This window comes from Gobius niger (genome assembly GCF_951799975.1).
Source record: "Gobius niger genome assembly, chromosome: 11".
NCBI lineage: Eukaryota > Metazoa > Chordata > Actinopteri > Gobiiformes > Gobiidae > Gobius > Gobius niger.
In genome coordinates this window covers 32,463,865-32,478,429 of record NC_136862.1, presented here as the reverse complement: position 1 = coordinate 32,478,429, position 14,565 = coordinate 32,463,865, and the positions used below count along the sequence as shown (strand labels likewise).

The window sequence follows — 14,565 nt, the reverse complement described above, 5'->3', positions numbered from 1 at the left end:
TGTGGGTGAAAGTTAGCGGCCTAATTCCAAAAGCCCTGCTGCCACTTTGCTAATCCACTGGGGGGAAATAAGATTAGTGATGAAAGTACAGTGTTTGGAGGGAAGCGTTCTGTACCAATAGTGTCATCTAGTGAGGAAAGCTGGTATTGCAGCGTGGCAACAGCACTTGGCAATGTTGAGTGTTCGGTTTAGCGTGAAAAGAACGCACGTGCATAAAGTAATCATGAAGGGATTACCTTTTATACTGAGCATTGTTCTAAAAAGATGTCCAGTGTGATAATGTAGCAATAGCATGGCAGTTAGCGTTCCATCATGGCAACAGCAGGGAATGAGTGGAAAGTCTGCAATGTCATCCTTTCATTTTCCACTTAATAGGTTGCATTACAACATTATAAACCAGTGGTTCCCAAAGTGGGGGTCGGGACCCCCTGGGGGGCATATGGTTTTGAGACGGTATTTTTTTACATTTCTGACATTGAATTGGAAGTATCTTAGATTGAAATGAAATGTTTCCTAATGTTTTGCTCCTTAAATGATTGTAAATGGTGGGTTCATTTTACAGAAAGAGGTCCAGCGTGGTCGGTTGAATGATTTTGGGGTCGCGGCCTGAAAAGTTTGGGAACCCCTGCGTTAAACAACAGCATGATAACGGAAAAAAGTCAAGGTGCTACCAGTATTGAAAAATTAAAAGTAAAGCAGGACCAAAAAGAAATCATTTCTTTCGATCCAATGATGGTCCTGGGACAGCATTAAAGGAGGCTCACATAAATGATACACATTTAAAATAAATTGTATTTTATGGAATAAATGTTATTCTGCTTTCTGGCTCTAGATGACAAATACCTTAGTATGGGTAACAAAAAAAGTATTGTTCAGGTATCATAAACCAATTGTCGTTTTGTCGTTGAAACATCAGTATTGAAATAAATTAACGCTACCAAGCCTTTATTTTAATGGTACATTATGCAACTTTCTATGCAGAAAAAAAAAGTTGATATTAATGCACATTAGACCTTTCCGTGACCCAGCGGCTGTACGTATGAGTGCTTTGCATGGCACCTTTATGTTTGGCCACAGTGGCACAAATACTGTAACTTTGCAGGCTTGTTTTAGGGTTTCTTGAACTATCTCTGGTTACACACACATTCCATTCAAAAAACCTGCTTCACGTTTGAGAATGTGATGATGTCATCTTCTCAGATGGAGGGCAGGTGCCAACACAGAGTTCAGCACTGTGATGTAATATCGCTAAGCATCATGGGATTAGCAGAAATATTAAACTAATGGAGATTTTAAAAGGTTAAATACAGGAGTTATTGTTCACATTGAAACATTTGGACACCACAGTGAGTTAGATGTATTTACCAGTAACAAACATGTATAGCTATGGAAAATGTATGCTAACAGCCACAAACATGGCGGATCTCCATGGTAACAGTGGATTTTCCCAAACTCTATAGATACAGATGACATAGATGCAGACGGCAGACTCTGGAATCGCCCATATATGTCATGTTTGAAAACAGTTAAGGGGGAAAACAATTTGGAGAAAAATCTAAACTTTCTCTGATTATTCAAAAACTACTTTAACAAATGCTGAATTATAAATATAGTTTTCTACTAAATAAAGATACAAAGACATGGAGAGGAGCAAAGTGGTTCAACAGCCCATAAATACTTGACGGAGAATGCTAACATGATGCTTCATGTTAGCAGCGTGCTAATGCTAACGCTAGCTAGCACTAGCTGCTGTTTTTTCCCCCCACTTCCACAGAACAATCTGCTGTGATCTGCCGTCTGTATCTATGGCCTCGCCGAGGGGGAAAACAGAATCTTTTGGAAACATGATTTTTCACTCTTTTTAGCCATTTTCTGGCGAAATATAAACGTATTTATCACCTACAAATACAGTCAAGACTAACTTGGGTCCATTTTTTTTTTTTTTTTTTCAAATTGTTTTGTACTCGGGACTAATCATAACTAGCCCTTTTTTTTGTTCTTGTGGTAAAAATCGTGTTCATATGTATAAAACTACAATGACATTAGTTGTGATTTAAAATTTGCTATAATATATGAAAAATACGTTCATACTTTTATTATTTCTTCTTTTTCTTGTCAAAAAAATGACAGGAAGGGCTTAGCCCACCTGGCCCACTGATACCAGCCGTCCGCCTCTTGTTTTGTCCCACGGATCGTCACTTCCTTTGTCTTGGCATTTCTGATGGAGCACGAAGTCCCCCCACTCAGTGGAGAACGCAAACCTCCGGTTTCGGAGTAAGGTGAATAGTTTCGTTAGAATGTTGTGATGTCATGTTGGACAACATGGAGACAACTGATCGAAAGTGAAGGCACCCGATCACCCATACAGCCTCTGGGTCACTCAAAGGTCAAATGTGCATGAAAGTCTTTTTATTAATAATAATAATAATAATAATAATAATAATGCACCAAAAATGAAGTTGGTAGAGTTAAGAATTCCATTGAGTTAACCATAGTAACCGTCAATATACAAAGTCCAGCGTCTTCTCTCTCATACATAATGAAGTATGGTCACATGACCGTCACAAAGGCGTCCAAAAGTGGAGACGGTCCAAATGATGAAAGTATAAGTTTGTAATGCCAATTACTTCCGAAAAATGATCAGGGAAAACATTTTGACATTATCTGTTTGGGCCATTCTTTCTAAAACTATGGCTCTCCCGTTGCATATTACATGTCAAATTCATTCATTTGCTTTTAAGCAAATACTCTGAGTCTCATGACACAAATAACTGTATTTGCATCAAGATGTTGAGCAGCGTGTGACATTGGTGTTTTTGTATAGGAACAGGGATCATTTCTCGCTCTGAGGATAAAATATTCTAAACCAGTCTTCAGAACTACAGGAAAATGGCCGTTCTTGATTACAGACACATCAACTCACTGTCAAAAAACAAGAGGAACATTTTGTATTTTGAGCTGTAATGGCATTATAAGCAAACCAGCAAAACTGTTGCACACACACTAGCTTTGCTTAGCTGCTCAGTTTAAAAACATTAACAGTCTTCTCTGTGAATTATCCGAAGCAACAGAGATCACTTCACTTCCACGGCTTCCTTTGCACATAAATAAAACAAATAAAACCTTTTTCATATGCAAACTAGAAGTTATCCGACGATGACTGCCCATTCATTTCAAAGGCTGAGAGCTGCTTTTTCACCCAAAGGGGGCGCTCACCTTCTCAGTGACGTATGTTGCTCCCATCGCTATATATTCTTTTATGTTTAAAACGTTTCACGGGCTTCCCCTGAGTTTCCGCAGGCATAGGGTTGGTGACCTCTGTTCTGTTTTGCTACTTTTCATCTGCAGTCATCGTATTGTCCATGTTTTCGCTAACATAAATGCTAGGGAGCAAAGTAGTTCAAGCCTTCATGAACTCAAAAGGACTGTGTGGTGACATGCTGCAGGAGAGTCTGCAAATTCACAGAACTGCCAGTTTAAAGAGCACAGAGCCCTACTTCAAAACATTTGTACCAAATGGACAACCTGCACAGATGCAATGTATATGTTAGTGATCAGTTTACTGCTGCAGCTGTCTGGCTTAGCGCTATTCTCACTCTCAAATCACTGTTTAGTCAGCACGAGGCCACATATCTCATTTATTAAGGAGCGGATCTGGAAAAAAATCACAGGGTGGCCAGCAGGGTCAGGGATCATTTCTGGGGTGGCGACGCATTTTACAGTGTCGAATGTCTATAGATAAATTAACCCCTTAACTCCCACCTGAACCGAACACGTTATCTCCAGTTTGGCTTTACCCCCAGTCCAAAAGCTTCTGGAAAAAAGGTGTGAAAATAGCAACAAAACTGAGGCAAAAACATTGATGAAAAAGTGGCAAAAATGTCACAAAAATGTCACAAGAAATTGACAAAAAAATAACCAAAATGTGACAAAAGATGACAAAAAAATGACAAAAAAATGATTAAAAAAATGGACGAAAAAATGACAAAAAATGACAAAAAATTACAAAAATGTGATTAAAAAAATTGACAAAAAAATGACAGAAATGTGATTAAAATTGGACACAAAAATGACCAAAAAATGACCAAAAAAATTACCAAAAAATGACCAAAAAAATGACCAAAATGTGACAAAAAATTACAAAAATGTGACACAAAATGACAAAAAAAATGACAGAAATGTGATAAAAAATGACTAAAAAATGACCAAAAAAATGACAAAAATGTGACAAAAAATGACAGAAATGTGATAAAAATTGGACAGAAAAATGACCCAAAAAAATGACCAAAACCTTGAAACAATGCATTTATAAAGTGCCAGGTTGATGACTTCACAAGAATTTAGTTAGTTCCAGACAAGGACAAAAAAAACAGCATCCTGATGTACACATACATTAAATTCTTTTATCCTAGAAATGCCTTAATCACAAACCAATATTAAATCATTGAAATTTCCCAACAAAATCAATTTCTTACAGACCACATTGTCATTTCTCAATCGTTACTTCACGAGACTGACACATTATGTCAGGCCAGCTCATCGTGCACGTGTTCCTGCGACGTCCATGGACCCCAGACCCAGCAGTGCGGAGCTGCCATCAAAGCCAGCGGACACGCGTTCTTTTCCTGCAGCTGTAGAAACAGCCCACCCCGCGGCTTCACCCGGAGGTCGTCGGCCAGCGGGGGGGCGGAACAGAGCAAAACCCAGAAGAAAAAAAAAAAGTCTTTCCGTTGCATAAAAGTGTGGAAGCGCTAGTGTGACATTCATTTTTGTGATAGCAATAGCCAAAGAGAAAATCCATAAAGGGTTATAACGGCGTGTAAACACCATTTCCCAGTTAAACATGGTGGAAGCAAGACCGAAGAGGCTCTATTCTGGAGTCAAGAGGAGGCCGAGTTTTTATTTTTTATTTTAACCATGAAAGAATTCAAAGTAGCTCTGTGGAACAGCTGCGCTCACGATGGAAAACCTTGAAAGAAACCGAACCAAGAGTCTCTCAGTGAACTCCATCACCTCCATCGTCTCCCTCCCGCCCCGGCTTTAACCTTGCCCCAGTGCTCCCTGGTCCACATCGGTGCAGAGACAGACCCGGGGCAAGTAAAGGGAACGAGTTACCCACAATCCCCCCGCCACTGTCTGCTCACGATGTAGAGGATGAGCAAATATTCAGCCCATTCAAAAGAACACAATGATGCTTTTGATATTGAGATGAATCGCACGATGAGACGGATCCTTTATTTGATCACGTAAACAGGGGATTTGACTTTTCCCTTTTCGCAGGTACATATAAACACCTCATCCCAAAAACTGCCATAACTGGAACATGGTAAATAACCAGGATGCTCCAGTGCCTGTAAACACACCGTCTCCTGGATAAACTGCAGTATTCTGTTGTTGTTGTTTTTTCGCACTGAGCACTTTCGACACGGCAGGAGCAGAAACGTTCCCGCAGCGACTGAACCTAGTGGCTCTTGAAACTTTGGATCTTGAAAAAATTTAACAAACCATTGCCGTAAACATTTGCAAAACAGCCATAGTGTCCAGTCAGCACTGCTCTCAGATCAAACTGTCACTTTGGGACGCTGCACAAACCTGCGCTGTGTTTTTTTTTATTCCATTTTTTTCAACTCGCATATTTTCCTTGGGGGAGACAGCTTGCCTGTGCTATGGATGGAAGTATGAGGCCGTTACTGAAACAAAAATGTCTCCAAAGGCCTCGTCTCCTTGAACACTACAGAACTGCCCGTTTGGACTTGGAAGCCATAATGATATGGGGCTTTTTCCTTCATAGGTCGAGGATCCTCTGGCTCAGTGCTGGGTACATTTTTTTGGGTCTTGACTTTTTTGTTCCACAACCCTCAGTATCTTTACAGAAGTTCTAGATGACTGTGGTTCTGCGTCCCACCGAGCAGTGATGGTGCACTGCAGCGAGAGGCGCTGCTCACGCAATTCAACAACCCAAACACCATCAAAACCAGAACGTTGTTTGCCTTTGTTATCAGGACGTCGTGACAGTGTGAAAACCGCACAGAAAAGGACACTGAATCCACATTTTTTACAGGCTTTTAAAGGTGGTTCTAAACTTTTTCAGCAGCAAAAACAGACATTTTCGGTTTATTTGTTGTTTTCAATAAAAACGTATAAAACGTTAAAAACTTTTTTATTTTTTATTTAACTTTGTTTTGTCTCACTCCCATTTTATTTCTTCTTGTTGCGTGATGAAGTTCTACTTGGATCCTTGTTAAGATCCAACCATGCACAATGTGAGATTTACAGTGGGGCAAAAAAGTATTTAGTCAGCCACCAATTGTGCAAGTTCTCCCACTTGAAATAATGACAGAGGTCTGTAATTTTCATCATAGGCACACTTCAACTGTGAGAGACAGAATGTGAGAAAAAAAAATCCAGGAATTCACATTGTAGGATTTTAAAAGAATTTATTTGTAAATGATGGTGGAAAATAAGTATTTGGTCACTTCTCTGGCTCTCACAGACCTGTAACTTCTTCTTTAAGAAGCTCTTCTGTCCTCCACTCGGTACCTGTATCAATGGCACCTGTTTGAACTGGTTATCTGTATAAAAGACACCTGTCCACAGCCTCAAACAGTCAGACTCCAAACTCCACTATGGCCAAGACCAAAGAGCTGTCGAAGGACACCAGGAAAAGAACTGTAGACCTGCACCAGACTGGTAAGAGTGAATCTACAATAGGCAAGCAGCTCGGTGTGAAAAAATCAACTGTGGGAGCAATTATCAGAAAATGGAAGACATACAAGACCACTGATAATCTCCCTCGATCTGGGGCTCCACGCAAGATCTCATCCCGTGGGGTCACAATGATCTTGAGAACGGTGAGCAACAATCCCAGAACCACACGGGGGGACCTGGTGAATGACCTGGTGAAGGACCTGCAGAGAGCTGGGACCAAAGTAACAAAGGTGACCATCAGTAACACACTACAACCACAGGGAATCCCAGACGTGTCCCCCTGCTTAAGCCAGTGCATGTCCAGGCCCGTCTGAAGTTTGCCCGAGAGCACATGGATGATACAGCAGAGGATTGGGAGAATGTCATGTGGTCAGATGAAACCAAAGTAGAACTTTTTGGTATAAACTCAACTCGTCGTGTTTGGAGGAAGAAGAATACTGAGTTGCATCCCAAGAACACCATACCTACTGTGAAGCATGGGGGTGGAAACATCATGCTTTGGGGCTGTTTTTCTGCTAAGGGGACAGGACGACTGATCCGTGTTAAGGAAAGAATGAATGGGGCCATGTATCGTGAGATTTTGAGCCAGAACCTCCTTCCATCAGTGAGAGCTTTAAAGATGAAACGTGGGTCTTCTAGCATGACAATGATCCCAAACACACCGCCCGGGCAACGAAGGAGTGGCTCCGTAAGAAGCATTTGAAAGTCCTGGAGTGGCCTAGCCAGTCTCCAGACCTCAACCCCATAGAAAATCTGTGGAGGGAGTTGAAAGTCCGTGTTGCTCGGCGACAGCCCCAAAACATCACTGCTCTGGAGAAGATCTGCGTGGAGGAATGGGCCAAAATACCAGCTACTGTGTGTGCAAACCTGGTACAGACCTATAGTAATCGTTTGACCTCTGTTATTGCCAACAAAGGTTATATTACAAAGTATTTAGTTGAATTTTTGTTATTGAATTTTTGTTATCCTACAATGTGAATTCATGGATTTTTTTTTCCACATTCTGTCTCTCACAGTTGAAGTGCACCTATGATGAAAATTACAGACCTCTGTCATTATTTTAAGTGGGAGAACTTGCACAATTGGTGGCTGACTAAATACTTTTTTTGCCCCACTGTAAATATTTTTTTTGCCATTTTTTAACTGGTCTTGAAGGAACAGGCGATATGTTTTTACCTGAGCTCAGACGAGTTGATCCGCACCTGTCTGGTCTGTGTGCCCGTGCAAGAGCTTGGTCGCTTCTAACTTCACACCGTTTGGAGATATAGGAATATGCTGGGAGAAGCCAAATGCTAACAACATCTTTGGTCTTTGAGCGCATGCACAAAGACCAGACAGGTACACATCAACTCGTCTAAGCTCAGGCAAGAACATATCTCAGTGAGTAAAAACGGTGGCCTGTTCCTTTAAACTTTTGATCGGGACTGTATTATCCGAGTGAAGCCAGGGCGTAGGTTTTGTGTCATTATTGGTCGGGACACTGATCATCTCACTTGTCTTGTCGATAAAACTAATGGAAAGAGAAAAATAACTATTTTCTGATTGTTTTTGAGTAAAACATCTGATCAAATTAAACTAAATTTACAAACATTGCGTGTTTCCAATAAGCTCCATGAGCAGACAGTAAGGAAGAGGTGTGAACTGTGACTGTTTCTGCCGGACCAAAGTCCTTAATTAAGGAAGTTACTTCGATGGAGTGAAGTGTAGTAGATCACTTGACAACATACACAACAGCTTGACCTTCCGACGTTAACAATTGACTCGGCACCTTTAGGCCGCGGCGTATGTCTCATGTGATTCGACCTCACGTTTGAACTCTTCAGCACACTAAACCAATTGTGAATGTTTGACTTTGCTTAACCACTTAATGCATTGCAGCTGATCCCCATAAGGGTTCCAGTCTAACCACTGTCAGGCTAAAATTTAAAAAGCAGGTCGCTAAGGTCACGCTCGGGGAAACCGTATCTGGAGTGCAGAAAAATAAACTTTCTCAGAGCAAACATTCATGAACATGGAACTGATCTGAAGTGAGTTCACAGTGAGACACCACATCCATGACCATTTCCCAACAGTAGTGCTGCAAAAGCTTACTTTATTTGAGCAGCTTACATTTTCCTGATTTACAAATACACAATAAACAGTCATAGATGCGCCAAAGGAGTCGGCTGAAGCAGTTTCTGAGCGCCTCCCCTACATTCAACATAATAAACATTTACCTTTCACAGTAATACGTGAGGACTGTATCCACAACAAAGAAGAAGTTTGCACACAAAAAAAATAAAGAAATGATCTATTCCTAAGTAGACAAGTGTCCTCAAAGGTATTTACATCAGAAGAAACTAAGATTTCATGACGCATGTTCTTACATTTCCCATAGGAAGGAATTATTTACATTAATAACATCATCTTAACAGTTTGACTCAGTAACACCATACTAAAAACAAGGCGCATGCACGGCTGCATGTATAACACGAGAATAAGAAATTCATGTGTTCGATTTTCCATACCCAGGCACATACGCACACAACTATGTGCATGCACCTGTTTATGAACTACATTTATGCTGTTGCATACATCAAAATGAGGATTATGATCACACAAAACAATGCACTTGTTTTTATTATTATTAATACTAATATTATTACTGTTATTACCATCATTACTATATTAGTTTTACTATTATTACATTTTTGTTAACATCCTATATATCACTATTATAATATTATAATGTTACAATATTATATTATTATACACGCATAATGGAAAGGAATCTTATTTGCCAAAGACAAAGATTCTGATAAATCATTGTTGTCTTCTAATGGCTCTTTTTTGAAGTCTACAGACAGTCCTCAGCTGGGTCTTATATGTGTTCAGTCCGATTGAAAAACACATGTGGCTGTATTTCTTGTGTGTCCAGATTTGGCAGGAAGAAGGTGGTGTTCGTGTCGTTGGCGGCCCAGTGCGTGGCCGTGCTGCTGCAGTCCTTCTCACACTCCTGGAGGATGTTCTGCGTCATGTTCCTGTTCATCGGGGCGTCGCAGATATCGCTCTACATCTCGGCTTTTGTCCTCGGTAAAGACAGTCGCTCCTTTATCCTCCCCATTCCATCAAAGAGTATTTGCTTCAAATCCTCCGAGCTTTCCCCACATTCGTCTTCTGGCCACAGTAAGACCTTTCCTCGGACCAACTGGATGTCGTTGGATTTTTTTTCCGCCCGATACCGGCGTTTACAATACCGATACCTGACCGATGCTTTTTTGATACTTCAGAGCAGCGTAATGCTTCATTTGAAAAGTGACCGTAACGTTTTTGTTGCATTGTCGCTCTGCTTTTGTCACATTTTTGAAGTGTTTCTGTCGTGGTTTTCATCCTTTTTTTTTTTTTGCTATTTTGATGCTATTTTTTTTATTAAGCTTTTAGATTTGGATAAAACCAAACTGGGCAAAATGTTCCGCCGAGAGGGTAAGAGGTGTGTAAATCAATATTGCAATATTGGCTAAAATAAGTGTTTCACCTCAAACACATAATTTTATTTTCCCTTCTTTTTTTTTGTTTCCTAATTTTTCTTATTTTTCATCCTCATTTTTATTTCTTTTTTAATTATTATTATTGTTTAGACTTGATTTGGTGAACATGGAAAATGACAATAGTAACATAAATAAACATAAAACAGATCAAAATAATAAAATAAACCCATTAACACAGTCACACACACTGGCAGACAAAGGCTGATTCATGGGCTCTGGATATAGTTCATTGTACATATGTATTAAAAAAGATACATATGTACAATGAGAGTAAATTAAAAAATATTTTTTGATTAGATACAGGATTTTCAAATATTTTTCTTTTTGTAATTGTAATAATAATTGTCCATGTAGTATGTTTTTACTACATTTTGGAGTTTCAGAATAAGATATAACTCTTACATGCAGCAGAAGTCTGAAGTTCTGTCTAAAGCAGAAGCTCCATGACTTCCTTCTTCACTTCTCAGTCTGTGACTGAAGAGCAATGAGGCCTCAGCCTTTTTACTGGAAACAAAGAGCTCACTGTATTTAGCCTCATGTTACTTTCACTCATGGTGTCTGACCTAAAGTCTCACTCTGAAGAAAGTCAACTCACATTTACACTGAGAAGGTTGGAAGGGCGCCCCCTTGTGTCACCTTGCATCCAAATGCCCGGAACATGACAGTGGGTCAAAAAGACCCGCGAATGCCACACAAGAAACAGTCACACTCCACAGAGCACCTGAGGCAAATCATTTATAACGCCCTACTAATAATATAGATATTTGTGTCCATAGAATATTTTTGAAATATATCTGACCTTACATCATATGAATGATCGCATTTTGAGGGACTATTTTCTAGCAGATCACTCCGCCGCCGCATAGCTTATACAACCACGAAGCTGATGCTGCTCAAACATAAGTTATTTTAAATGCAAAATGGTTAAAATGATTCTATGGACACAGACATTTATATGGTTAGTCTGGTGTTATAAGTGATTTGCCTCAGGTGCTCTGTGGAGCGGGTCAGACTGTTTTTAATGCAGGCTAGCTGATACCATAGAAATGCACTAGCCTTGCACTAGCCTAGCGCCACGAAACTCTTCAAATATAAGAACTGCATGAATTAGAAAAAAAATATCTCCAGAAATCAGCAACACTCTGGATAACCAGGAAATAAGGCCCTAAATCCTGAAGTATCCCTTTAAAGGTTGCAGGATAAAGAAAGTTGCAGGGTGAATCAAATCATGAAGGTGGGTGGCAGAGGATCTTTCCATTTGAATAAATATTTAATAAATGATATAAATAATTCAACGGGTCAAAAGTGAAATGAAGACAATGGAGTCTGACTTTAGATAAGCCCAAAGTGTGGGAGATACCACATGTAGCCAGTAGGGGGCATGGTTGCAATGATTAACCTTTAGCAGATTTTATGAATGTAAAAATGTTTTGCCACAGGAGTTTAATTTCTGAGCAGGACCAAAACATATACATGATTGGCTGGAGGCCACACACTGACTGCAGTTTGGGTTGGCATCAGGGAAAAACCTGGCTAACCTCTGGCTGGTCAAAAAACAGTTGTGTAGAATTTTGCTCTATAAGATTGAAATGTTTTAACCTCAAATGATTCCCCATTTTCCACACATTTCTTGACATTGGAGATGAACCTGATCAGAGCCGTGGGAAGATATTTTAGTTAGGGGGCGCTGAGGGACAAAATGTACCCCCAAAATACTTTTTCTGTGCATAAATCCTATTTATTAACCTCTTAACTCCCGCCTGAACCGAGAGCATTTCCTCCAGTTCAGCTTTACCCAAATCCTGTAGGCCAGTGTAACGCCTCATCTGAAAGACCTACAAAACTAAATTGATGTTTTTCCTCACATCAGATTTTTTTTTTCAGCACTTTTTGTTGGGCAGTCGTCTCATTTTTGTCAAATTTTCGTGATTTTTTGTCACTTTTTCGTCAAATTATTCGCATTTTTTTGTCAAATTTTTGTCCATTTTTGTCATTTTTTGTACATTTTTTGTCACTTTTTCGTCAATGTTTTCTCACTTTTTTCACATTTTCATCCTTGTTTTCGTCTCAGTTTTGTTGCTATTTTCACACCTTTTTTCCAGAAGCTTTTGGACTGGGGGTAAAGCCAAACTGGAGAAAATGTTCTCAGTTCAGGTGGGAGTTAAGGGGGTCAATATTGCCTGCAGTTCACAAACTATCCACCAGGGGGTGCTGCAGCGCCCTCAGCACCCTGGGTTCCCACGGCCTTGAACCTGATATGGTATTGTCAGATCTTTCACACATTATTGTTCTGTTTCCTGGTTCTCAATGACAAATATTTTAGTATATGTAGGCATCGGAAAAAGCATTGTTCAGTTATCGGTGTTTAAAACCAAGTATCGTTGAAAGGACTGGTATCATATATGATGTAATGGTGCCCAGCCCTACTGTTGCCTCATCTTTAGTAGTCATGTCTCTAACTCTTGCTAACACTGGTATTTTTCCACTTTAAACAGTTTGATTTCACGTTGCTTTCCTGTCCCGTGGCTGATGGCTGTGTTTTTTCACGGTCGGCCTGTCGTGATGTTTTGCAGGCACAGAGCTGCTGAGTAAAACCATGCGTGTCATCTTCTGCACGCTGGGGGCCTTCCTGTTCTACTGCATCGGCTACATGACGCTGCCCTGGATCGCCTACGCCATCAGGGAGTGGAGGACCCTGCTGGCCGTGTTAGCCGCCACCTCCGTCGTCTACATCCCTCTGTGGTGGTACGAACACCGAAAAAGAAATGTAGCTCTGATGATCTTCAATGCACGTTATTTGATCAAGGCGTCGATTCCTCAGGAACATCTGTGGGCAGCAGGCACATTTACCCTCATTGCAAAATGATTCAATAGGCTGTGTGTCGCCCTCCTCGAACCGCCACCTTAAAGGAATAGGCCACCGTTTTTACATACTGAGATATGTTCTTACCTTAGCTTTGACGAGTTCTTTAGGACCTGTCTGATCTTCCCCCGTGCCTTCAGTCACGTAAACACAGCGCAGACGGCGTTAGCATTTAGCCTCTCCCTCTCTCCTCTATAGCTCCAAAACAGGTCAAGATAGAAGCTACCAAGCTCTTCCACGTTTTCACTATTTAAATATGGTTACGTGAAGTGTTCCACTACAAAGTATAATTACACAAAATTAAACAATGTGGATTTTCTAAGCGGATAAAAGGGGGAACTATATTGTAAGGAGTAATAATACCAGGAGTAATAGCACTGATCACGATTACGGCAAAATGCTATTTTTAGAACAGCGCACTACGCAAGCGCGGCGGCCATGTTCAATTCGGACAATTAAATTGAGCGGTAAAGCGTGTTGTACGAGAAAATGAGTGAAGCAACTTGCAATTCTCTCCAAATTATCGCCTCAAGAGACGCATTATGGTAACAACAAAACACTGCTGCTTTGGTGTCTGCCGGAGTGACTCGCGATATGGTGATCGTGACCATATGAAAGGAGTTTTTTTCATTCCTTTTCCTAAGCCCCGAAGGAAACCAGAGAAATGTCAACGTTGGGTGCTAGCTTGCAAGCGAGATGGATTTACTGTAAAAAATGTGACCAAAGACACCTATATTTGCTCTCTACATTTCATCGGTGGAAATGGACCAACAGTTGAAAATCCAGACCCAGTACCAGCAACTGCAACGTCTGCGCAGGTACGTTAACTTGCCTTTTTCACACTGCGTTGAAGTTAGACGTTAGTTACGGCTTTTGTTTGTCCATCGTGACTAGCTCTTCCCTCTCTGGTCAAGCTAATGCCGAATATAGATCCGTAACTTCACCGCAGTATTGTACACACATCATACACTGCAACGCAAGACATTCAGGCCATTTGTTTACTCCAGGGGCCACTGGCGCTGTTTTTTTTTTTTTCCTTTAAAATTATCTCTGTACCTGCCCGTTGTCACAACCAAACCATTTCCCCCCGCAAACACTCCTAACACAAGTAGCTTGCCCTAATGCTATGTGTTTATGTTTGAGCTTATTAGCCTAAACTATTATCAATTTCTTGGGTATAGGTGGAGAAAATGGCCCGCAAAAGGAAACCCCCAAAACCAAGAAATGAAGACACTTCTGAAGAAGCAATGACAAAGAGGAAAAGGTTTACTTATAACACCACCACATCAACAAGCAGCCAAAAGACAGAGGATGAATCAACAAATCTTCAATTCAATGATGACACAACCACTGTAATGGATGCTGCAACAGCCCTGCTGGACCTTTCATCAGTTTCAGGTAGGATGACATGTAATATAATTTTGTATTGTCAAATAAAATCACACTGTCTGTTTTGATGCAGAAATG

At 40.5% G+C, this 14,565-nt stretch overlaps 1 protein-coding gene across 1 annotated transcript in view; it reads left to right on the top strand.

Moving 5' to 3' along the window:
- Positions 1 to 14,565, top strand: part of LOC306970377 (organic cation/carnitine transporter 2-like) — a 30,106-nt gene that overhangs the window by 2,636 nt on the left and 12,905 nt on the right. Inside the window, exons 3-4 of the mRNA XM_079566339.1 lie at positions 9,626 to 9,780; positions 12,809 to 12,980. Coding sequence (XP_079422465.1) covers positions 9,626 to 9,780; positions 12,809 to 12,980 — 327 coding nt within the window. The remainder of the gene's footprint in view (positions 1 to 9,625; positions 9,781 to 12,808; positions 12,981 to 14,565) is intronic.